General features: G+C 38.9%; 1 protein-coding gene across 14 annotated transcripts in view; it reads right to left on the bottom strand.

Moving 5' to 3' along the window:
• PTK2 (protein tyrosine kinase 2) overlaps positions 1-27,573 on the bottom strand; it is a 357,696-nt gene that overhangs the window by 219,430 nt on the left and 110,693 nt on the right. For 12 of the 14 annotated variants that reach the window (XM_030937412.1, XM_030937408.1, XM_030937413.1 and 9 more), the window contains 2 exons: positions 20,426-20,652; positions 9,030-9,196 (listed from right to left, as the gene is read on the bottom strand). In XM_030937412.1, coding sequence (XP_030793272.1) covers positions 9,030-9,196; positions 20,426-20,652 — 394 coding nt within the window. The remainder of the gene's footprint in view (positions 1-9,029; positions 9,197-20,425; positions 20,653-27,573) is intronic. The other 2 variants (XM_030937420.1, XM_030937421.1) reach the window with 1 other exon arrangement.

Below are 27,573 nucleotides of genomic sequence, written 5' to 3'. Positions count from 1 at the left end.
GGGGCACGGTGGCTCATGCCTGTAATCTCAGCACTTTAGGAGACAAAGACAGGAGGAGTGCTTAAGCCCAGGAGTTTGAGATCAGCCTGGGCAACATAACAAGACCTTGTCTCTACTAAAAATAACATAACATAACATAACATAACATAACATAACATAACATAACATAACATAACATAACATAACATAAATAACATAAATAACATAACATCAGCCGACCGTGATGGCATGTGCCTATGATCCCAGCTACTCGGGAGGCTGGGGTGGGAGGATGGCTTGAGCCCACGAGGTTAAGGCTGCAGTGAGTCATGATTGCACCACTGCACTCCAGGTTGGATGACAAAGACAGACCCTGTCTCCCCTCTCCTCTGCCAAAAAAAGACCTTTGAATTAGTGTAGTCAAAACTATAAACGCTGATCACAGTGGCTAAGGCAGAAAGACCACATGAGGCCAGGAGTTGGAGTCCAGCCTGGGCAACACAATGAGACCTTGTCTGTACAAAAAAATTATTTTAAAAATTAGTTGAGTGTGATGGCAAACACCTCTAGTCCTAGGTAACTGGGAGGCTGAGGAAGGAGGACTACTTGAACCCAGGAATTCAAGGCTACAGCAAGCTATGATGGTACCACTGCACTCCAGCCTGTGTAACAGGGCAAGACCTTGTCTCAAAACAACTATTTAACCAAGACTTTCTTTAAAAAATAAACCATACTAGGCCGAGGGCAGTGGCTCACACCTATCATCCCAGCACTTTGGGAGGCCAAGGCGGGCAGATCATGAGGTCAGGAGATCAAGACCATCCTGGCCAACACGGTGAAACCCCATCTCTACTAAAATACAAAAAAAATGAGCCAGGTGTGGTGGTGTGAGGTTGTAGTCCCAGCTACTCAGTGATGCTATCTCACATCACTGCAAGCTCCGCCTCCCAGGTTCAAGCGATTCTCCTGCCTCAGCCCCTCTAAAGTAGCTGGGATTACAGGCGCGCACCACCACGCCTGCTAATTTTTGTATTTTTGGTAGTGATGGGGTTTCACCATGTTGGCCAGGCTGGTCTTGAACTCCCCGTCTCAAGTGATCCACCTGCCTCAGCCTTCCAAAGTGCTGGGATTACAGGTGTGAGCCACCGCGCCTGGCCCACTGCATGCTTTTAAATTTTCTACTTTTATGTATATTTTACCGCCTACATTATACAATCAATATGTTAACCATAAGTGAATAAATAAAAAATTGATTAAAGAGAGACAACATAAGGCTGATAGGGAGACTTAACAACGTAAAACATGCAATATCTCCCCATGTTATCTCAAAATTTTAATTCAATTCCATTTTCAGTACTTTCAAGGAGGAGAGAACTCTTGGAGAAATAATAATTCACTAAAAACTAAGAACTTGGGGAAAGAAAATAATTCAGAGAGGAGCCTTGCCATGATGCTACAAAGCCATGAGAAGATGAAAACAGAGAGGAAGGTAAGTGGGAGAGAAGAGAATCAGAAAACAGGAAGACACTGGAGGAGAAAGAACAGGGGAAGAATTCAACTGTACAACCCAGGACTAAATAGTAACACTGGTGGGCAGGGCTTCCTCTTTCATTTTCTTATATATTGCTGTGGCAACCCAGTACTGTACCAAATGCAGGGGGAAGGGAGGGAGAGCGAGCGAGTTAAGGTGAAGAATGTAAGATTTCAAAGGAAAGCAGGCATGCTGAATCAGCTGTTTTCAAAGGAAAGTATTCACCTTGGTACTGTCAGTGTCTGGCACAGAAGCATTCAGTAAATGTTTAATAATAAATCAGTAAATTTGCTTTCTCAAATGCCAAGAAAGGCTTCTCCTAGATTTGGTCCTCAAATCCCTGAATTCGACATCTGAAAGGAATAGTGATATCCAATTAACTCAGTCAGAAGCCGAACAGATCACTCTATGTAGGTGATTTCAGACAATCAATATAATTTAAACTATAATTCACTTAATTATTTAAGTGAAAAACTTCACAGTTTAAATCTGTTGGAAATCTCCCAAAGCTTCATACCTTTTACTGTATTATAAACTAGATCTGGTAGCATAATTTAAACAGTTTTGCCTGACTCAAGCTCCTAACAAATACTACCTACTTAACTAGGCTCTCCCAGCATCCCAGGAACAGGTAAGCTCCCACCTGCCCCTGGACTGACTGGGAAAGCGTTGAGGACAGGCTGGGGCACACATGCACACTTCAGGAGTGATTTTCAAACGCAGCCTCAGACCCTAATGGTCAACACAAGTACCCCTGGAGCCTGTGTGGGGACTGGGAAGAGCTGGCGGCTACCCCAGCCACGGCTCTGGGCCTTCCAGTGACTTCTGAAGGAATTTACCATTCCTTTATTTACATGTTCTATGTGGTCTTAACCAACATGTGTTCCCAACAATCTCATTAGGTGTTTTCACTTTTTACTTTATAAAAAGTGTGTCATACTGTACGTCATATTCCAGGACTTTTTAAAATTGAGGTAAAATTCACATAAAATATTAACCATTTTAAGATGTGAAAGAAAATCAGTGGTATTTAGCGTACTCACAAAGTTGTGCTAGGACTTATTTTGTCACATGATGTTATACAGCTAAGCTTCATGCATATTGTTACTCATACCTGTAGTTCATTAATTTTGACTTGTGTGACATTCTACCACCATGTGAATAATCCCCAAGTGACTTAACTGTCACTGCTTATGCCATGAACATTATTGCAGTTATAGCCTAGTATAGAAAGTAGAGCTAGAGTCTCTGAAAGACAGAACTTGAAGGAGAACTGCAGGATGGTAGGGCATGTAATCACTTGACATTCAAGAGAATGCCAAGCTGGATTCCCAGGTGGTTTCACCAATTTATTAAAACATTCTCCCTAGCAGTGCAGGTGAAAGACTGTCAGGTCCACAGCCTCTCCAGCTTCAGAGTGTCAGACAGTTGACTTTTCGCCAACTAGAGGTAGAGTTTCACTGAGCTATTGATTTGAATATCCCTGATCAATAAAGAAGCTGACAGTGCCTTCTATGTTAACTGGCCAAACTTATTTTTTCTTTTATGAAAATACCTTCATGTCTCTTGCCTATCTATTATTGAGGTGTCTGCATTTTTTTTTTTTTTTTTTGGAGATGGAGTCTTGCTCTGTTGCCCAGGCTGGAGTGCAGCGGCACGATCTCGGCTCACTTTTGCAAACTCTGCCTCCCAGGTTCAAGCAACTCTCCTGCCTCAGCTTCCCCAGTAGCTGGGATTACAGGCGTCTGCCATGATGCCCAGTAATTTTTGTATTTTTAGTAGAGACAGGGTTTCACCCTGTTAGTCAGGCTGATCTTGAACTCTTGACCTCAGGTGATTCGCCCATCTTGGCCTCCCAAAGTGCTGGGATTACAGGCATGAGCCACAGTGCCCCGTCAGCAATTTTTATATTGATCAGAACTCTTAACACCACCCTTTGTTGACTGCGTGTGTTACAAATACCTTCTCCCACTTTGCAACTTGTTCTTGTACTTTGAAAATGTATCTTTTGCAGAATGTCTTAATCTTAGTACAGTAAAATTTGCCATTCTTTCTTTTTATAGTGAACATTTTGGAGCTCTTAAGAAAATCTTCCTAACCCAGGGCCAGAGACACATTCAACTACACTTCCCACAAAACATGTTTTTTTAAAGTTTTGCATGTGATGTTTGTACATCTCATAGATTTGTGTACTGAGGTAGGATCCAATTTTGTTGTTGCTCTTCTTCCTACATGGATAGCCATTTATCAATCCAGCCCTTCCTTTCAACCAGTGACATGTCATAACACAGAGCTCTCTAAGGTCATTCTGCCTGAGACAATTATGACCAAATACGTGTACAGCAAGCTAGCTTACCAAGCTGTTTAAAGAGTGAAGACCAAATGAACAAGTCTATATTTCAGGTTTATTCAACAGTATGAATAGAATCTATAGCAGATAGCACAAAAGAACAAGCTATGTCCAAAAATGTCATGGAAATCAAAATGTATACCCCATTATATTGCTGAGTCCTGGAACTTTCATTTGACTGTTGAGATCTTACTCCTCAGAATTAAAGACAGAACTGCAGCTGCCTTCACATACCCACTTATGAACTTAGATGTCTGCAGGTGACAGAAAAAAAATTTGTCATGTTTAGCTTCTTGTACTTACATATCTAATACAGGAGTAGAGAAGAAACAGCTAAGTGTTTGGATTCAGTTTCCACTATACCACCCATTTAAGCCATATGATCTCCAGGAAAAGTTACTAAGCCTTTCCAAACTAAGGCTTTCTCACAAGTAAAATGGCAAAAAGAGAGTACCTACATAAGACTATCATAACAGAAATTAATTTTGATGAACTACATCAAATATCTGACACACAGTAAACAACATGTGTTCATATGGTAATGCTGTTATTAACTTAAGCTAATATTGTTTGGTTCCTAGTTGAAGACAAGTTTCTATACTATCACATTACTTTGCTTCTGGGCTTCTTTCACACATGCATTATCAATATATTATTTATTCAGTTTTTATTCAAATATTGTTTATTGGGTGCCTATAGTATACCAGACATGACTAGAACCAGGAATAGAGGAGTGAAGAAAACAAAGTCCCTGAGAAAGAAAGATAGACAACACATATATAATATCAGTCTTCAGAAGTCTGTAAAAAATTAACACACTATATGAGCTGATGAAAAATCACAAGGAGCTTCAGGTAGGCAGTGGGCTCCTTAGGTAGCCAGTAGGAGACCATAGGGAAGCGGTGACATTCAAGCACATTCCTGGAATGAGGAGGTCCAAGCCATGCCTGGAAAAGGCAGAACATACTCAGCAGAGTCACACCAAGTTCAAAGGCCCCAATAAGAAAGCCAGGGGGCTCGAGTTGAATACGTGAAAAGTTGTAAAAGATAAAGGAAAAAAGGGAAGTGAGACAAAGAAAGCATTAATTAAGATGAAGGGCTATATTATTCAACAACTAAAAAGTCTGGCAATAGAAAAGAAACCATCACATCAGATCCCAACTTGAGTATTTATGGAAAGAACTCTGAAATATATTAAAGAATTTAATGGAAGGAAAACTGAAATCAAAGGGACCAGTGTCACCAGAGTGGAGGAGGAAGAGGAACAGCAGAAGGAGATAAGGACTGTGAGGTCATCAGAAACTCCAGAGTGTGCTCTGAGTGTGATGAGAAGTTACTGGAAGTTTCTGAGCCCAAATGATTTACAAATAGAATTGGATGGCTTACATTCTAAAAGATACATCAGCAAATCCCATCAGCTCCCACCTTAAAAACACAATCCTGTACAACTGTTTCTCACCACTTCTATTATTATTCCCCTACTGCACCATCTTTTAGGATTTTTGCCTGGGTTATTGCACTAATTTATCAGTTTCCCTGCCTCCATCCAATCAAATGTATGATGTAATGCCCAAGGCAGGAGTAGAAAAGAGGTTACTGGAGCACTCCAACATTTAAAAGCTAAACAGTTCAGAAAGACTGTGAATGGTTAATGAAGGAAAACCAAAGCAGTTTGGTAGCCAGGAAGCTAAGTGAGGAGTATTTATTAAACTCTTGGTGATAATAGCTTGTCTTGTAATTGCCTTCTATATGCCTAATGACGCTTTAAAAGATGTTTACAATTTTTTTCACACGATATTAACAGGGTATAATCCTTTTCCCCCTGGTTATTATTTGTCTGATATACTTTGTTCCCTTTCTGCTTATATTTTAAGTTCTTCAAATTCAGTTACTACTTCGTTTCATGGAGCCAATGCATATTTAGATCTACCCAATTTTTTCCATCTCGTATCCGAGACCCTCCCCTTCAGAGATCAGTTTCGTTTTTCCTAAGGTGTTTTTGTCAGAGGTTCCTTTGGTGGTAAATCCTCTAAGGAAAATGTCTGTATTTCACCCGGTTCTTGAATGGCAATTTAACTGGGTAAACAAATACAGGTTGCCAGCTACGTTCCTCACCACTTTGAACATATTATCCCACTATTTTCTTGGCATCTATTATTGTTGTTGAAAAGTCTGAATTTTTCTCTGGGTGTCATCCTGTTGTGTTCTCTGGTACAACAATATTTTACTATTAATACAATCTGCCAAAGCATCAGTTTAGTTTTATTAACTCTGTTTGGGATTTTATGTTAATCCTGTATTTGAAGGCTCATGTCATTCATTGATTATAAAATATTCTCAACCATTATCTCTTAGGATTATCTCCTCTCTTCCCCATTCTTGTTCATTCTTCTTGAGTTTCTATTAGAAATGGGTTGACCTTCTCATTCTTCATGTTACAGCAACTTACATTCACATTTTCCATCTTTTCATCTCTGTGGTATGTTCTGGGAAATTTTTTGTGTTGTTTACTAATTTTTCAGCTGTGTCTAATCTGCTATTTTATCTATCCTATGATTTCTAGAACTTCTATTTGGACTATCCAAATTCTCTTGGTTATTTTTGATAGTCTCCTGCTCCTTATTGACACTTAAATTCCTCCCCTTTTAAATACACAGAACCATCAGTATTAACCCTCATAACTCTTGAAAATACCTCATCAGTTTATCTGTCACATTTTCTTCTGTCATCATCTCTACCTACTATGCATGTAACTTTCACTAATTTTTTTTTTTTTTTTGAGACAGAGTTTTACTCTGTCACCCAGACTGGAGTGCAATGGCATGATCTCAGCTCACTGCAACCTCCACCTCCCAGGTTCAAGTGATTCTCCTGCCTCAGCCTCCAATGTAGCTGGGATTACAGGCACCCGTCACCATACCCAGCTAATCTGTGTATTTTTAGTAGAGACAGGGTTTCACCCATGTTGGCCAGGCTGGTCTCGAACTCAAGTGATTTGCCTGCCTCAGCCTTTCAAAGTGCTGAGATTGCAGATGTGAGCCACCATGCCCGGCCAACTTTCACTAATCTTAAAAGCCTAGCTACATTTTCAGAGTGTTTAAGACAACATTATTCCTATATTGAGATAGGCAATCTAATTTTAAAAACCTGTACTATGAATCCAGACAGCTAAATTCAAATCAAAAGCTGTGTCACAAACTATGTAACTAAAAGTTTATCAATTTTGTTTTCATGTGTAAAATAAGAACAACAATAGTCTCTAACTCATAGGGTTTGGGAACAGTAAAATGAAATGTATATTTAAGTTTTCTGGTGTAAGAAGCAGAGAGATGGCAGAGTCCCTGGCTCAGCCATTCATGACGACAAGGCATCAATGTCATCATCATCATTAGTATTATTATGAGCAGCAGTATCTTGATCACTCTTTAATCTAGTAGGGTCAATCTATGAGAACTTCAATATAACCCCATCTAAATTTTTCTTCCTTTTGAGGATTCAAGACCCAGTCAGTAAAGCAGTGCCTATTCAATTTTACTTAAAACAAAGTAAATAAATTGGCTTAAAAGAACAACAGTCTACTAAGAGATTTAGATTCAATGGCCATTTTATTGAGCACTAAGGACTTCATTATGACAAAGTCGGCATCTGACATGTCCATATAAACCAAGATAATATAATTGTGTAAAATAAGTACCTTGACACAGGAGGATCACCTGAGTACAGGAGTTCAAGACCAGCCCAAGCAACACAGCAAGATGCCCATCTCAAAAAACAAAACAAAACAAAAACCCTGCAGGTATTTTTATCTAACTTTTACATATCCTTTGTTTTGGAATGCTTACTTGCTTAAACAGACTAAATAGCTGGAGGTCAAATCTTCTCTAGCCATTGATGTGAACCAACCAAACAATATTCCCAAGGAGTATTCTGTTAACTCGGTACCAGCTACCTGACAAATTTGAAAATACAACTATATTTCTTTCATGAACTCTGTAACTGGGGTAGGGTTTTATTCAATGTAAGATTTATTCAGGCTGGGCATGGTAGCTCACACCTGTAATCCCAACACCTCGGGAGGCCAAGGTGGGCAGACTGTTTGAGCCCAGGAGTTTGAGACCTGTCTGGGCAACAAGCTGAAACCCCATCTCTGCAAAAAATACAAAAATTAGCTGGGCGTGGTGGTGTGTGCCTACAGTCTCAGCTACTCAAGAAGCTGAAGTGGGAGAATCGCTTGAGCCCAAGAGGCTGCAGTGAGCCATGTTCATGTCACCGTACTGCAGACTGGGTGACAGGGTGAGACTCTGTCTCAAAAAAGAACAAAAATTATTCACCTAAACATGTTTTTCTTTTAAAATGTCTACCCTAATTAATCTAGATCCTTCAAAGTTACTGACCCTTTGAATGCACTCTTCAATCTACAATTATCTTTATTTCTGTAGCATTACCTATAAAAATTAGAACCCTAGCAAAAGAAGCCCATTTTTACAAGTTATACCTCTCTCAAATGTATTTTAGATGTACAATTTCCCACTAACATCTTGAGTTGCTTAATAGTAAAAAAAAAAAAAAAAAAAAAAAAAATTATTAGGGAGAACCAGAAAAAGAACAATTATAGGGAATTCTTTCAATTTGCCCTGAAATAATTTTATTTTCCTTAACATTTCAACAGGAGTCACTAAGAGATTACTTCCTAATTTTAACATTGCATGTGAATATCAAATATACACTTACTCTTTGTAGGTGTGCTCTAGATTACACGGCATAGTAAAACAAGCTATGTAGCCCATTAATAAGGTATTTAGGTGTGATAGCAACTCCTGCTACATAAAAGGATGACAAGGGATGAAAACATAAATATATATGTATAGGATTTGAGTTTTACTGGGAGCAAAGGTTGAAACAAAGTAGCACTGTGAGAAATCAGCTAGCAAAAGACCATCACAGAAGCCTGAGATCAGATGGCTCAAAGTATAGTTAATAATATCCAAAAGCTAGACTAGAGGTCTAGAAGAGATCACTGGTTAATAATTACTAACCAATTTTATTTATACCAGAGATGTAATGACAAGCACTGTGGAAATTAAACATATACATTTGTTATCTTGTGCATGTTTTTAAAAAGCAAAAGAAATCAAGTGTGCATCACACCAAAGCAGGTTTGTATCTTACTTCCACTCCTCTGGTGGGTGGGCAAGCTCATACTTCTCCCTCACACTGGAGACGCCCATATCCACGTGAAGCCAGTGAACCTCCTCTGACCGCAGGTGACTGAGGCGGAATCCATAGCAGGCCACATGCTTTACTTTGTGACTGTCCACTATCTTCTGAATGATGCCCTAAAACATACCCCCCACAAGAATGACTGTTATAAACTGAAAAAAAAAAAAAAAAAAAAAAAAACTATATGCTAAAAAGTAATGCAATATTCATTTCTTTTAGTCAATTATCAGAAATCTTTGGTATGAGAATATCAAGTTAAATAAATGACTTAGGAATCTTTGTTTCTGAAATACTACTTTCAAGAACAAGGAGAAGTTTTAGAAAAGAAAACAAAGAGATTATCTCCTTTCTTTATTAACAAGGCATGTAAACTTAAAAATACATTTCTGCAATTCCACTATTATCATCCCCCAAACCCGTCAAAGCACACCAGTTACCTTTCAGTTACTACTTTCTAAGGTCCAGACCCAAGGAGGGGGTTATACTTTCTAGAACAGGGAGATCATACTGTTCAAGACCAGGCTGCAACATTCGTAATCATTTTTTTAAAAAACATACATTCAGGAACAGAACACACACTTAAGGCTATGTTTCTGGTGACACTGGAGATACATGAAAAGTTCTTTGAATCCGGGGCTAATCAATTTATTACTCACTCTTTAAAAATTATTATGAAGCAATCTCAAATACTCCCCAATCTACTGCTTCTAACATGCGTTCCCTTGGGTTCAGAGGAGAGGGCCACCTTTGAATGAGGTCACCAGGGAATGTTCCCTAGAGATGGTGACATTTCTCCTGGAGCAATGGACAGGTTAAGTGTTAGAACTGACTCTACCTAGGTAGGAGGGCCATGGGAGAATATGTTGCTAAGTGGGCAGCATGTAGAGAAGACTCATTTGGGAACATGACAGAACCATCTGCTGCCCTTTACATGAGGGTATGCAAATCACAACCAACTGTGACCTCAATCTTTTAGGTGACAAGGCAAGTTTTTTTTTTAAATGATGCTGATATTAAAATGAAAATGTCCATGAAAGAAAATAATCACTGGTTTTTAGAATTAGCAATTAATTGAAGCTATAAAACTTATAATGTAAGACATACATAAAAGTTCCTGCACTCACCAAGTATGCTTTATTACAGCACAATGCTGCTGATCATGATAAACGATATTATCCCCAGCCTTCTCCATAATCTAAGACAAATCGTAACATGTACCATATACAAAAACTGTCCAAAACCCAGTATATGCACACTGGGGACGTGTGCTGCTGTGCTGTGCTCCCGATACTGGCACCTGGCATGTGGCAGACCTCCCAGGGCACTGAGTGAATGAAGTGGTAGAGTCAATCTCTCTTTCAGACAACTCGATCCCAGGTACAAAGTTGTTTATCAAGCACAGGAAGTGGCAGAGAGAGGGACAAAGGAAGGGAGTAAACATGGTATCAAGAGAGAAAGCATGAACAACAGACCAGGCTGGAAGAGTCAAAGACAGGTTCATAAAGATGATGAATTCTCATCAGGACAGGAAGGATGTTTACAGCCTACATACTCCTATGTGGAACTGACAGAAGCATAAAATGTCCTTCCTGGCTTTTTGATCCAAGGCCCAGAATTCACGGCAGGGCCACTGTAAATGACAGTAGCCTACCTACACAAGGATGTCCAGCTGAGGGCGAAGAGTCCACATTCTAGTCTTTAAACCTTGTGCTCTGGGGTGGGGAACTTGCCTAGAGAAAGGAGCACTTTTAACAATTCTCTCAGAAGTGATTTCTGCAGCTTCTTGCCAACACACAAATCCCTGAACTATAAAGGATGGAAGCTAGCACCTCTGTGAAATTCCCACAAAAGCTCCTGGTTCCCTCTCCAGCTCTGCCAGGTCAACACCTAGTACACACCAACACTAGTTACCCTTGATAAAGCACAGGTCAGTAAGTCTCCTTGCTCCACAACTCACTACTACTACCAATTCAAGAGGCAGCTCTCTCTTGTTAGAGCTGCGATCAATGTCTACACTGGTCTCTAGATATCTGCCTCAGGTCACTTAGTCTATCATTCCATAACCTGATGTTGAATATAAGGCAGTGAGGAACACAAATCATTTTTTATAATTGTCACCATTCACATCCTAAGAAAAAGCCCAGCTTCTCTGGTTGCCTTCTATAGTGACCCCATGAAAAAGTCACTTCATCTCCTCTGAACTCACAGCACACATATAGGAGACCTGCAGCAAACCAGTCTCAAAGAGGCTTAGCCCAGAACTGTGGTATTTGTTAGAGAAAGGCAGGTTTCTGTCTTGGAGTTTTACAGAACAAAGAGAATCTTATTCCATTCACCTGATCATGCTGCCTGAAGAGACTGAGAGTGACTTCAAGTGTGGATTTGAGTAACACTGCCTTTGCATACAGTAATACCTCATGAGTAAACCAGCTTTCAATTTTCACTCTCCATGGAATAGTGAAAAGCAATAAACACACAGATATTACCTTCTGTTTCATTTTTTGCTTTCTCATTATGCATTCATATTGCACTCTGTCCTACTGCTCATTCTCTAGCATGCTTATAAATTTCTCTGGGTATTGGCAAACATTAAAAATATACAAAGCGCTTAAATATGTGGTGCTAAATGTATATACTCAGTAACTTAAGTAATTTTGAGAACTAAATATCTGGTCTGGATAACTCAACAAATAATTCTGAAAACTATGTATTTAGTGAGGAATGTATACTCCACCAACCCTACAGTGCTGCCATGTGGAAGTGCCCCGTTTTCATATCACACACACATACATTTAGAATAAAAATGACTGTCTCTGAAAAGATAATAGGACATGGGTGTTTAAAATGCCACTAAAGGTACCAGAATTAAACTTAAATTTCTCATCGTGGCTTTGAAGACACATCTGTATGGTCCTATGAAATACAAAACAACAAGTTGGCTACTCTGAAACCTGTCTCTCATATCCCAAGTGTCAGAAATACACAACTTTTCTGATTAAATTCTCATATAGACATTCATGGTAAAAGAATTCTTTTTTTTTTTTTTTTGAGGCGGAGTCTCACTCTGTCACCCAGGCTGGAGTGCAGTGGCACAATCTCAGCTCACTGCAAGCTCCGCCTCCTGGGTTTACACCATTCTCCTGCCTCAGCCTCCCGAGTAGCTGGGACTACAGGCGCCCGCCACCTCGCCCGGCTAGTTTTTTGTATTTTTTAGTAGAGACGGGATTTCACCGTGTTAGCCAGGATGGTCTCGATCTCCTGACCTCGTGATCCGCCCGTCTCGGCCTCCCAAAGTGCTGGGATTACAGGCTTGAGCCACCGCGCCGGGTCGAGAATTCTTTTTAAGGTTAAAATAAAAGAAGCCAGTGTTCACATCATGCCTGTATCTTATCAGGAACACAACATTAAATGTGCAAGGTCATTTTACTACTGATGAATAAAGATTTCCTTGTTCTGAGGGAGAAAGGAAGGTGTAATGAAAATACTGCTATGAACATTCTTCTAGCTGTCATCAAAGGTAATTATGACCACTGCATAGAAACAGGCAAAATTTCCTTTAACTGAAACATTTTGATAAGTACAACCAAACTTCCTGCCCATCAACAAAACTATACCAATTATACTTGATGCATAATGCTACAACGTATCATTTATCTCACATTAATAATGAGTGAAATTAATCTTAGGATGATCAATTTGATGACCAAAAACAACTCCCACACGTATTTTACTGTTGTTATGATGGTCTAATTTCCCTGATTACTCACTAGTGAGATGAGGCCATAGTTTTGTTCATTTCTGAAAGTTTTTATTATTTTGCTTGGTTCTATTTAGCCACTTACCTTTGAGATAGTACTTTCAAACAAATGACCTTCACCACTGTTCGAAATAGGTCACATGACTCTTTCCTCCGTGTTCATTCTTTCATGAATGTTCATTCATTTATTCATGAACACCTGAAGTACCCACTACATGCATGATGCTAGTGACACAATAACGGTTAAGATGCAATCCTGACCCTCAGATGTCTTCGAGTCTCACAGGACAAAGACATGACAATGAATATGTGCAAATGAATATTAAGTGGTTTGTGGGGAGAAAGGGACAAAAAGGGATATTTTATATTTTTAGCTATAGCCTCACACTTAATTTTCAGATTTATTACTAGAAGAGAGATTTGAAGCAACACACATTGATGACACAGTTCATCTCCTTACTACTTCCTAAGAATTACCAAATATAATCACCATTACTGATTCTTCTATAGTATAGTTTCTTTTTCTCATTGTGTTTCTCTTTCAGATAGTCTTCAGCTTTAGAAAACCAAGGGATTCCTATCATTTTTCTTGGAGGCTTTCATCACTGGGTTATCAAAAAACAAGATCCAGAAATTCAAATCCTGTTCTCCAACACCTAGTACATTTCCTCCTCTTCGTCCAGTAGTAAACTAGGAGTCCTTCTACAAGTCTTCTAAGACAAACAATGCACTTTTTTATCTTGATGGTCCACGGTCACTGTATTAGTTCCCTATTACCTCCGTAATAAATCACCACAAATTTGGGGGCTTAAAACACAACAAGTGCATTACCTTTTAGTTTTGTAAATCACAAGCATGAAATGGGTCTCACTGGCCTAAAATAATGATGTTAGCAGGGACGTGCTGTTTTCTGGAGGCTCTTAGCTTGCCTTTTCCAGCTTCTACAGGGCACCTGCACTCCTTGGCTCACAGTCTTCTCCTTCCATCAATGTTGCATCTGATCCTTCTTTCATATTCACCTCCCACTGACCACAGTAATAAAAGGCCCACTGCAGTGAAGGACTCATCATCTCCCCACCGTCAGGTCTGTAGCCTTAATCACGCCTACAAAGTACCTCTGGCCACGTAACAGGACATCTGCACAGGTTCTGGGGATTAGGATGCAGGCATCTTTAGGAGCCAACATTCTACCTATGGGAAATCACTACCTCAATCACTGTCTCTAAGGATTTTGAAATCAAAATGTCTTTCTTTCTCGTGCTCTATTAGCTTAGGTTCTCCTCCTTAACACAGCTTTTACGCTTTTTCTTAAAGCTTTCCTTTCTAGCTTTCTTCCTAGATGATACTTTCTATCCTGTAAAGGAAGAGTTTAATTTTCTAAGACCTTCATAGTCCTTTCTAGAATCAAAACTATTTGAATTCATAATAATCAATGTTCAATTAATTTTTAATAATCAATTAATTGTTTTAAAATGTTTTTAAATACACATTCACTGCTCCTCTATCAGAGAGAACAGCTTACACTTCTAACACACATGAAGTGTGCAGTGACGACACCTAACAATAAACACTGAAGACCATTGGACTGCTCTGAAAAGTCCTCCAAGCGCCTCCCTATGGCCGAACTCAGGGAAAATTCCCTGAAGAATTCCCTTCCCCTACAGATGCCAGTTGTTTATAGCACAGTTTGTTCTTGCAGCATCCCAAATCGCTGAAAATTTTCCCATTCCCATCAGAATGATGATTTTAAATTGAACACAATGTTACTTCCCATTGCTAGTCCTCTCACTACCAGCTTGGTAACAGTAATTAGTATTAATCCAACCCAACAGACCTATATTTTAGCAAACTACATGAACTGATTTTTTTCCATTTACAATTATTACAGATTCAGATTTACCAGCCATTCCCTACTGGCTCCTGAGTAGTACTGAAACCTGTGGCTATGCTATATATTTAGAAAAATTTGATGTACCAGTCAGAAAAATTTTAAGGTGTTTTGAATGTCATAAGAATACTGTCCAAGAACTCAATGGTGGTGCAATCTTAAGCAGCATCATATGGTATTTGCCCAGTACTTGCCTAGTATATGGGCATAAAATTATTTGTTCTCATCCCTGTAATGTCTTTCTAAAAAGTAAGCTAGGTACAAAGATTTGATAGAGATATCAGTAAAGTGGGGTATCGCTTTGAATAGGCATAATCTTCGGCTATTAAATCAATATATTTGTGGTTGTCAATTAAGGCTTTCTACTTCTGTGGCCAATTCTCCCAACATATTTCTGTCAGAAATATTCCATTTCGCCTTGGATGCCATATAGTCATTCAACAAAAGTACCTATACCTACTGAGCACTTGCTGTTTGCCTGCTAGACATTGTTGAAGACGCTGGCAATAATACCATGAAGTACAAAAATCCCTGATGTCACAGAACTTAAGAAGTTGGGGAAGAAAACAGCTAATAAATGAGCAAACAAATCAAGTACAAGACAATGTCAATAATAATGATCTGAAGAAAATAAAACAATGACAGAAGAACAGAAATGGTGAGCCATAAGGGAGCATTCTTAGACTGGGACGTCCCTGGAGGTAGAGTTAGTAAGGGCAGGGTGAGAACAAGCAAGAAGCCAGATCTCCTGTAGGTCCAACAGAAATGGTGAGCCATAAGGGAGCATTCTTAGACTGGGACGTCCCTGGAGGCAGAGTTAGTAAGGGCAGGGTGAGAACAAGCAAGAAGCCAGATCTCCTGTAGGTCCTCGTAGGCCACAAAAGGAATCTGGCTTTTAGTCTGGAAGAAATGGGGAACTCTTGGGGGGGTTTTAAGCAAATCACTGATTTGGTGACTGGCATGTTAGACAAACAGGAAACAGAAAGAAAAAGTGAGTGACTAGGACAGAAGGTGACAGGGCACGATGGGATGGGGTGGGGGAGATGGGTGAGACTCTCGAAGGATCATGTTGACTAAATGAAACCAGGTTCTGAGTGGAGGAGTGAAGTACTCCGGCTTTTATCTCTCCAGGATCATTCTGGCTGCTGGGTTATCAACAGACTAAGGAGAGCAAGTAGGGAAACAAGATGTCAGTTAGGATACCATGCCATAATGTATGGAAGAGACATTTTAAGGCAGCTACTGGAGAGGAGCTCAAAGAAAGGGGTAGCAGTGGAGGTGATATGAAATGGGTAGGTTCCGGATATATTTGTGAAGATAATGTGGACAGGATTAGCTAATGTATTGGATATGGCTTGAGAGCAAAAGAGGAATAAAGGATGATTGCAAATGGATCTAAGTGACTAAAAGATGAGGTAACCCTTTGACAGGAGCAGTGGGTGGTTATTTTGTAGCAAGAAGTTTAAAGACAGAGAAGTGAGGTACAAATGCTGGGGAAAGGGAAGACATAGAAATGTGTGGACTTTTTCAAGTGCTGCAGTTCATGAAAGTGGAGGAGGTATGAAATGGTTGTCTAGGAGAGAACAAGATGGAGGGATACAGCTTGACAGCTGGATAGCACTAAGGTTGCAAATCTAGAATGAGACCAATCACAGGATGGCGACAGACAGAGAAAAGGCAGAAAGTTGGATTAAATCATGGTGGTAGATTCAAGAGACTACAGGGACATTAAGAGAGGTACAAGACAGCATACAAGGCAGCAAGTTGACAATGGACCACTATCTCTTGCATCCTGCTACAGTATCTTCTGGGCTTGCTTTTTTCCATGCAGAATTATATCATCTAATTGTTTTTTCAAAGACAGCCCATGTTATTAGCTTTCTATGTCACTACTTCTCTGCAGATACCTTCATTTCACATTATCTTGATTCACAGTTTATCAGATATAGACTTCTAAGGTACACGTTATTTTCCCTGAGTCCTTTGAAGATACTGTTCCAATATCTTCTTGCATCCAGCATTGCTGATGAAAAGTCTGGTGTAAATGTCATTCTTTCTCCTAAATAGGCGATTTCTCCAGTAGAATTTGGAATTTTATGTCATTAATTTTCTGAATTATCACTGCCATGTTTCTAGATGACTGGTCTTATTCAACACTGTATAGCCTGGGTTTCTCTTGGCTGTTCTAGATTGACCCCACGCTTATCTCTAGGGCTGCCCGAAGCACGGTACTGACACTTGGCCAAAGCTATGGCAAAGATAAGTGATGTTTGTGATCATGAGATCCTGAGCTGTTTGAGGGGTAGAATATACCAGCTTGTCAGTGCGATTTTGTAATAATAACTGGACTGACAAGGTGTATCTGATTTTGGCAGCGCCTGGGGAGGTCCACAGGTTGAGCTTGGCTATGTAGATGGAGATGCTTGTGTGACCCTCTCACAGATCCCTACCACTTCCTCATACCAAGGTGCTTCACACATAAGCCAGTAATGGTTTCACATCTACAGAAAAATCATGTCCAAGGCCAAGAAGCCTGGACCCAAGATCTCCAGATCACTTCAATGAGTATCATTTTACTACTGTTGCTGTAATGGACATTGCCTATAAACAGTGAAATCTTGTGAATCTTTTCAACAACCAAACATTAATTAACATACAATTAGCACACACAACTGTAAAAGCACTAATACTTATTAAGTGAAGCATGAGAAAGCCTCTACAATGAAATGTTACAAAAATCCAGACATTCTTGGTGAAAACAAATCTTTAAACTCCTCAAAAGGTTTTGGTTTTTCTGATCCAAGCAGTCTTTCTGAGAATTTGCTTTCCATAGAGCTCAACTGTCCAGCAGAAATATAATGTAAGCCACGTAAGTAATTTTAAAATGTCTAGTAGCCACAGTAAAAAATAAACAGGTGAATTCAATTTCAGTAATATAGTCAACCTACTATATCAAAAGTATTACCATTCAACATGTAATCATAACACATTGATGTGATATTTTATCCTGTTTTCTTACTCTTTGAAATGTGGTATATATTTTTATACTATAGCACATGTCAATTCAGACTAGCCATATTCAAGTGCTCAACAACTGGACATGGCTACGATAATGGACAATGTAGCTATGAGTTTAAGACTGAATCAAATTATTCACTACCTGAATAATGATAAGCCGTATCATTTCAGAAAATAGTTGTGTAGCATCCCCTTTGATGCTATTCAGTGGTCAGTTTCTTTCTGACAAGTAATTATACTTAGATTCTTTACTAATCTAATTCTTCAATCTAAATCCTACAATTCCCACTTCCTGTTCTAAGGTCATCAGGCCTTCAAATGCTGTCATGTTTCTTCCATTTTTCTCTTTCCTGACAATACTCTGTAACCACAATGTTCCTTTGTCTGATACCTCTTATGTTCTTCAGATGTGCAAATCTACTCATTAATTTACAATTACGATTTGCATTTTCAAATGTTATAGCATTAAAGCATTCAATGGAAGTGGGTTATGAATAACATCCAATCTTCCATTACAGTGACTCAGTATCATGAGAACCTCATGCTATCCCAGGAAAGGCTATGGTGAATTCAACGCCAATCGTGATTTTTCTGCCTCAATTTGAAAATCACTGACTGATGATTTGCCAATTACTGTGACATAAAACACCTTGCTTGTGGTCACATAGATTTGATCAGATTGATATTCACAAGTTTGATAAATGAGTTCTGATAACTTACGCATTTGTATCTGATGTAAATTTTTCTTCACAATATGAATGTATAACTAGGAAGTTTTTAACACTGGCTACAGGCTGACATGCCTGCAGTGACACTGGCTCTATGGTAGTAATCCCCTTACATGAGGAAAGTTTGATACTAAAACCATGGCACATTTGTTACAATCTTTCCTAGGTGAGTTTTCTGATGTAAGTCTTGAACATTTTTTCTAAATGTCTTGTCAAATTCATAATCTTTGAAGGTTTGCCTCCTGTATGAATGCTCTGAAGTCCATTAGAGCTGATACAATGGTTTTATTGAAGAGTCTCCTCATTCATTGTATCTGAAATCTACAAAGACTAGAATATACACTAAAAGCCTTACATGAAGTTACATCTACAAGATTTCTTTCCAGTATGAATTATCTGATAAACCTTATGGCAGGACTCTCATTTCAGGCCTTTCCACTAAATGACAGTGTTTATAAAGTTAAAAGTAAAACACAGAAGCAGAAAAAAACAGAAAAAGCAAAAAAGCTAACCAGCTTCATAAAGAGTTTGTAAAAAAGAGGCTATCATATTTTTAATAATCCATTTGAAATAGTTCGCTAATATTAAAATTTAGAGGTAACAAAAAATTATGTAAAATTTATATACAAGACTTCAGCCTTAAATCCTTTTTCCTTTTTTTTTTTTTTTGAGACAGAGTCTCGCTTTGTTGCCCAGGCTGGAGTGCAGTGGTGCGATCTCAGCTCACTACAACCTCTGCCTCCTGGATTCAAGTGTTTCTCCTGTCTCAGCCTCCTGAGTAGTTCGGACTATAGGCATGTGCCACTACAACTGGCTAATTTTTGTACTTTTTGTAGAGATGGGGTTTCACCATGTTGGCCAGGCTGGTCTCGAACTCCTGACCTCAAGTGACCTGCCCACCTTGGCCTCCCAAAGTACTGGAATTACAGACACGGACCACTGTGCCCGACCTTTAAGCGTTAAATCTAAAATCTACCAATCCCTTTGCTTTGGTTAAAAATAATAAGGGCATGTAAGTTAGAGAGTAGCAAATTAATTAATTCAGTTACTGTAAAAATAAAAAGAAAAAAAGAAAGAAAATAAAAAAGACGTATCTAAACTTCCTTGTCACGGAAACTTCTCCTCCTTAAAGATGAATAGAGACTAGGTGGAGAGGGGAAGAAAGAAGAGGTATTTAACACTTCACCAAAGCAAATACGGAACATTTAAATACTGAACTCAGCTTTCTGAAATCACAGTGCTACCTTCTCATTCCCCACTTTCAGAGAGATGTAGTTACCTTTGCCTAGCATGATCTTCTCCCATAATTCTGTATTACTATCTTTACTCACTTCCCAGACCCAAAGGAAATACTTTACAGTACTAACTTCTACATTTAAAAGGTATTATTCCTCCAAGCTTCCACAACAACCTCCCGTGAGGCATTTCTGCACTCTACTATAATCACATTCATGATGTCTCTCCCTCTACAGGCTCTAAGCTGTAAGATCAAGGACTTCACAGGGACCTTTTACATCTTCAGAACCTAGCACAGTGTCTGACATAGCATATGTTCAAGAGTTTTAAAAGAAATTATCCTATCTGAAATCATGCAAATACCTTCAAAACTACACTTTCTAGAAAAGTAGTTTATTTCTTGAGTTATTAGAGGCTATTTTAGTCGCACTGTTTGCTAGTACTCACCCAAGAAAAAAAGAAACCTAGGAGGGAAAAATAAGTCAACGGCATTTTATGACTAAAATATGATTCAGTCACTACTTTTCTAAGAAACTTTACAACAATTAGAACTCTGGTCAGTCACATATTAACTAATAAATCTTAAAAACAACGTTTCTGTAATATGAAAAGTCCCTGATAAGTTAAATGAAAATTATTACACTATCTTTTTTCATACACACCATTAAATTTTAACCTAAATAAACATTAAAGATGTCTCATGGAAAAACATACTTACCCTGACATCAGTAGCATCTCCATGCCTGATAATACTGGCCCAGGTGGTTGGCTCACTATTGCTTTCAAAATAATGAAAGACCTTTAATACTCGCTCCATCGCACCAGGAGAACGTTCCATACCAGTACCCAGGTGAGTCTTAGTACTCGAATTTGGCGTGTGATTCAAGTTGGGGTCAAGGTAAGCAGCTGCCATTATTTTGCTAGATGCTAGGTATCTGTCATATTCTGTTAAGAGAACAAAATAATTTTTGGTGTATAATACTTGAAATCTACCAATTACAATGTGATATGTTGATGTTTATATGAAATGTCCTATACTCTCTCAAGTTATATGCAGAAGGAGCCTGAGGAGAATAGAGACCTAACCCACTAAAATAATCGCTATCTCTTCCCACACCCAGAGTAGGACCTGATTTACGGAATAAATATTTGTTAAACAAATTATTAAAAGGCCAGGACTCCAATTTCAGCTGAGTCAAAAAGTATCTGCAAACAATATTAACACCCCCACCCCCACCCCTTTTATTATCATAGCCTTTAAATTTGTTGGAAAATCTCATACCAAAGCCAAATTTGTGAATTTGCTGCCTACTTTTGAAAACTTTTACCTAAGAGAAAAGTTTTTTCTTCGTAAAACACAAATTCAATGAATACTCATTACATATACTACACACTGGTGATTAACAACACTATAATTAAAATAAGGTCCCTGGCTTAACCAACTCACTGTTAACAGGAGAATCAGACAGAGCAAGTGAAAACAAAACGAAAAAAGCATACACAATTAAATTTTTTAAGTGTGATAAAGAGCTTCTATTTGAATGTGAAGAAATAGCCTGCACAAGCCTGAACACTCACTGAGAAAAACGAAAATCCAGATTAAAAATCTTTTTAACCCAAACAATGTTCGAAGGGCTCAAGACAAAGACATTCTGAGGCAACCAAGACAATGAGTGACACAGATGAAGACAGGAAATGATACTTAACAACTGGCTGCTTTTTCCCACAGGGCATTTGCCAATTCTGAGCCCTTCAGAGCTTGAAGGACCAGGAAAAGTCTACTAATGGGAGAGAAACCAGCAGAGCTTTTGGCAGCAAGAGATCAAATCTTGGATTCTGGTGAGAAGGAAGGGTGGAGGCTGTGTCAAACACTGCGGGTTGTCTCCCGAAGACAGTTACTGAATCCTGAACCTGAGCTGAGAAGGAGCCTCTCAAAACAGTGAAAGCATTTAGAAAACAGGAATAAGACCTCAGGAATAAACCAGAATAGTATCAGGACATCCCCAGGCTTGCAATGAGAACAGCTGGGTGCAGAAGCAAAGGGAGCTTTGTAAACCTGGAGTACAACACCTGCTCAGATCCATCGTGGCAGGCCAGGTATGGCTGCTCATGCCTGTAATCCCAGCCCTTTGGAAGGCTGAGGCGGGAAGACTGCATGAACCCAGGAGTTTGAGACCAGCCTGGGCAACATGACAAGACCTTGTCTCTACTAAAAAATACAAAAATTAGCTTGGGCGTGGTAGTGTGTTCCTGTAGTCCCAGCTACTCAGGAGGCTAAGGTGGGAGGACACCTTGAGCCCAGGAGCTTGAGGCTATAGTGAGCTGTCACTACATTGCTGCACTTCAGCCTGGACCACAGAGTAAGACTGTCTCAAAACAAACACACACACAAACAAAACCACAGATCCAGCCAGGCACAGATGCTCATGCCTATAATCCCAACACTTTGGGAGGCTGAGGCAGGCAGACTGCTTGAGCTCAAAAGTTCAAGACCAACCTGGCCAACTTGGCAAAACCCAACCTCTACAAAAAAAATACAATAAAGAGCCAGGAGTTGTGGCGCAAGCCTGTGGTCCCAGCTACTTGGGAGGCTGAGGTGGGAGGATCACTTGAACCCAGGAGGGGAAGGCTACAATGAGCCGAGATCATGCCACTGCTCTCCAGCCTGGGGGACAAAGCCAGACCCTGTCAGCTCCCCACTATCTGCCCAGCAAAGAAAAGGGCCAATCCTCTGTTGGTATCAAAGCACAAATAACATCTTTTTCATCCAAATCACTTTCCAATTAGTTAAAAAAAAAAATGATATGACAGCACAGTAAAAGGAAAACCATAAACCAAGTCAAAAGATGCCAAAAACACAAAAGAAAAACACATGTACCATATATCACAGAAATAAGCTAATACCCTATATATATACAGAAATTCTTTTAAAATGAGGGGGGAAATGATAGAAAAGAATGCAAAAGATAATCCAGACAATTAATTAAAAAGATATACCAAGTGTAGGCAAGGATGTGAAGAAACTGGAACCTTCCTACATTGCTGGAAGAGTATAAAATGGTGCAACTGCTATGAAAATAGTTTGGCAGCTCCTCAAAAGGTTAAACACGGAGTTACCATGTGAACCAACCATTCCATTTCTAGGTAGACATACACCCAAAAGAACTGAAAATGTATGTCCAAATAAAAACTCATGGCCGGCCATACTGGCTCATGCCTGTAATACCGCACTCTGGGAGACTCAGGCAGGTGGATTGCTTGAGCTCAGGAGTTCAAGACCAGCCTGGGCAACATGGCAAAACCCCATCTCTACAAAACCCACAAAAATTAACTGGGCATGGTGGCATGTGCCTGTAGTCCCAGCTACTTGGGAGGCCGAGGCTTGCTTGAGCCCAGGAGGTCGAGGCTGCAGTGAGCTGTAATCATGCCATTGCACTCCAGCTTAGGTGACAGAGAGAGACACTGAGATAAAACAAAATGAAACACCCTCACATGTGAATGTTCACAGCAGCATTACCCACAACACTGAAAAGTGAAAATAACCCAAATATCCACATCCATCACTGGATAAACAGATTAACAAAATGTGGTATACCCAACAATGAATTGTTCAGCAAAAAAAGAAATGAAGCACTGATACATGCTACAGCATGGAGCAACCTTGAGAACATTATACTATAAAGGAATCAGACATGAAAGATCACAAATTGTGATTCCACTTATATGAAGGAATACGCAAATCTATAGAGAAGAAAGATTACCAGTTGCCAGTGGCTGGGGGTAAGGCAGAGTCGGGAATGACTGCTAACAGGTAAGGAGTTTCTTTTGGGGATGAGAGAAATGGTTTAAATTTTGATCATGGTGATGGCTGAATATACTAAAAAACATTCAATTGTACACTTTGAAGTTGTTAAAATGGTGAATTTTATGTTATGGGAATTTTACCTCTGTGAAAGTACAAATATATAAACAACTGTCAAATAATTTTTTAAAAAAGGTCATAGCAGTACCCTGTCTGTTGGTAAGGATGTGGGGAAACATGAACTCTCATACACTGCTCATGAGAATGTGAATTTTCTATCATATAAATAAAGAGGAATTTGACAATAACAAAACTACATGTGCCTTCTGATCCAGCAATTCCACTTCTAGAAATTTATGCCAAAGATATACTGTTACAAACTAAACGTTTGTGTGCTCCCAAAATTAGTAAGTTGAGACCATACTCCCCAATGTGATGCTATTACAGGGTAGGATCTTTTGGACGTAATATGGACTAGATGAGGTCATAATGGTGAGGCCCTCATGAATGGGATTAGTGTCCTTGTGAAAGTCCAAGAGCATGCTTCCTCTCTCTGCTCTCCAGAGATATGCCTGAGCATCTAAGTCCACAGTCTGAACCTGGAAAAAAGGGCCCTCACCAGAACTCCACCATACTGTCACTCTTACCTAGGACTTCCAGCCTCTAGACCAGTGAGAAATAAGTTTCTGTTGTTTATAAGCCACCCAGTTTATGTAGTTTGTTACAATCATTCCAAGTGAAGAGATATATTTTACAACAACATGAAAATACATATGTATAAGGTTATTCACTGCAGCCTTGCAAAGTATTAGGAAACACCTAAATGCCCATTCATGGAAGACTAATGGAATAAACTATGGTACATTCCCATAATGGAATCTGTTGGGGGGGGGGGGGGAGAAAGAAGAGCACTATAATTGACTAAGTATGATTTCCAGGATTTATTAAGTTAAAAACCCAAAGTGCAAATCACAGCCACAGCATACCTTTTGAATAAAATGGGGAAAACAGGAAAATACAAATGTGTCTGCTCATATGTGCAAAATAACTCCACAAAGTAGAAATGGGAGTCCAGTGAGATTGGTTACACATGGGAGAGGTGTGACCAAGATGGAAAGTGCAGGAATGGGGTGGCACTTCCGAGGATACAAGAATACACCCTTATAACTTTTGGCACCCTATAGAAGATCTGAAGAGCACGATGAACAAATCTGATCTAACTGACACTACACCTATAGGATAATACATAATCTTTGCAAGTACACAAGAAATATTTTCTAAAGTTGCCCATATGCTGAGTGAAAGAGCAAGATTCAATAAATATCAAGGGACTAAAATTATTCAAAGTATATTCTGTGTCTAGCATTAGGCTAGACAACAATTACAAAATAACTAGAAAATGTTCCATTGTCAGGAAATTAAGCAGTGTATTTCAAGTAACCTTTTAAGTCAAAAAGAGACTCAAAAGTATTTTGAATTAAATAATACACTGAAAAGAAATATCAAAACTGTGAAAGTAGACAGAGCTATGCTTAGAGTAAAATCTGTGTTTGCCAGGGCACAGTGAATCATGCCTGTAATCCCAGCACTTTCGGAGGCTGAGACGGGAGGACAGCTTGAGGCCAGGAGTTCAAGACCTGCCTGGGCAACACAGTGAGATCCCTACAAAATAATTTAAAAATTAGCTGGGCATGGTGGTATGTGCCTGTAGTCCCAGCTCCTTGGCAGGCTGAGGCAGGAGGACTGCTTAAGCCCCAGAGCTTAAGTTATGACTGTATCACAGCACTCCAGCCTGAGCAACATAACACAACCCTGTCTCCTTTAAAAAAAAAAAAAAAAAATTACATATTTAAATTCATGTATTAGAAGTGATAGTTGAGTATCTCTAAGAATATACATCTGTGAAGGGGGGATGGTTAATTCACAGAAAAACGGAATGCATAACATCTAGTATTTGGTAGCACAACTAGGGATTATAGTCAACAAAAATGTACATTTAAAAATAACTAAGAGTATAATTAGAATGTAACACTAAAAAAATGAGAAATATTTGAGGTGATGGATACCCCATTTAGCCTGATGTGATTATTATGCACTGCATGCCTATATCAACACATCTCATGTACCCCATAAATTTATATATATACCCACTATGTACCAATGAAAATTTTTTAATTAAAAAAAGAATGCATATTTAAAAGGACAACTTAAAAACAAAACCAAAAGTTACTCTTCTAAAAAACAAAACTGATTCACCTCTCGAAAGACTGATCAAAGATAAAATGAGTCAAGAGAAACTAGCAACATCAAGAATGGAGAAGATAATAAGAGGTAAGAGATAATGAGTAATACAATAAGGGATTATTAATAACTTTATGCCAATGAATTTGAAAATTAAGATAAGCACAATTCCTTGCAAAACACAACATAGCAGAATGAAACAATATAAAATGAAACTAGACTGTTCTATTCAAAATAGTTCATCTAAAATCCTCCCCACAAAGGAACATTTTAATTCTTTCGACAAATTAAGAAATGTTTATCTTACACAAATTCTTCCAGAAAACAGATACAGAACATTTCCCAACTTGTTTTATGACACCTGCAGAACAGTGATATCAAAACCTGACAGAACAGGATGAGAAACAATATAAGTCTACCTTTCTTATAAACACAGATGCAAAAATCTTAACAATTTGCATACTTAATCCAACAATATTTTAAAGGAATAACATATCATGACCAAAAGTTTACTCTAGGAATAGAAGAAAGGTATTCATTCAAAAAGCAATCAGTGTAATTTACCACATTTTCAGAAAGAAGAGCCCATTAGCTCAATACATGCAGAAAACACACATGATAAAGTTTACCAACCACTCATGATAAAAACTCGTAGCAAACTAGAAATAGGATGAGATTTCGTACATCTGATGAAGAGTATCTATATGAAATGTAAATACTAATGGGAAAAAATTTCCCCTCCCCAAACTGGAAATAAGACATGGATGCCCACTGTTACCACTTGCGTACAGCATTGTTCTAGTGGGAAAAAAATTTCCCCTCCCCAAACTGGAAATAAGACAAGGATGCCCACCATTACCACTTGTGTACAGCATTGTTCTAGAAGTCACTGCCAAGTACCATAGCTGCCCCACACCCCCCAAAAAAGGGTGGGGCAGTAAAACATAAAGGTTAGGAAAGAACAAATAAAACGATCATTTATCTTCAAAAAATAGGCCAAAACATTTTTTACAAGATAAACCTCTGTTACAAAGTTACCAGAATGAAGCAGTTTTCCACTATAGAATGCGATTTTGCTCCTATCCTTTCAGAACTTAGCAAAAGAAAAAAAAAATTAAAAAAAGAATGTTATTTTGTTTTACACTTTAATGTTTTATCTGCTTGTCAAAATCTGATCTGTGCTATAAATTCTCAAATAGGCAATATATTTGCCATCAGGCCTTCTTCAACTCTCTCCGGGAAGGTCTGTGCCTGATGCTGTTATCCTCCCAAGTACCCTGTTGGTGGCATTCACATGTCTTCATGTTTGTCTTTTTGTTGGTCTTGAGGGTTCTGAGATCCTGGCATCTGGGTCACCTCTTTGGGCACTCATCACGGGCTGGTCAGTTCAAAAAATGGCCTAAACTACAGAATGACAAGTTCCAAGAGTTGCTTTCTGCTACAATGACTATTCTGTTTCTACCAATTAACAGACTTCCCTGTGTTGTTTGTGTGGTTCTGTATTTGTTTCTGATCCATGGCTAAAGTTGAACAGCTGGGGCTGCCAATTCTTTGCGTGTCTCTAAATGAAGAATGTCTTTTACCCCCTCACCATGGAAAGGTAATCTTTTCACAGGGCTTTGTTACTGTAGCCCTTCTGTTTCTGTGACCAATTTTTAAAAACTTTTCAAGATTAATTATTCACAGAGATCTGCCACTTCTGCACACTACAGAGTATCTTTTTCAATAAATTATCAAAGCAGAAATGAAAAGATTTTAAAACCAAAAACTGTTTTTATATGGCTTAGACCAGTACTTCTCATCTGTGATGAAGAACCAGTTTT

The sequence above is a fragment of the Rhinopithecus roxellana genome, chromosome 9 (genome assembly GCF_007565055.1).
Source record: "Rhinopithecus roxellana isolate Shanxi Qingling chromosome 9, ASM756505v1, whole genome shotgun sequence".
Classification (NCBI taxonomy): Eukaryota; Metazoa; Chordata; class Mammalia; order Primates; family Cercopithecidae; genus Rhinopithecus; species Rhinopithecus roxellana.
Note: the sequence above shows the minus strand (reverse complement) of the source record. Positions and strands in the feature narration are given on the sequence as shown.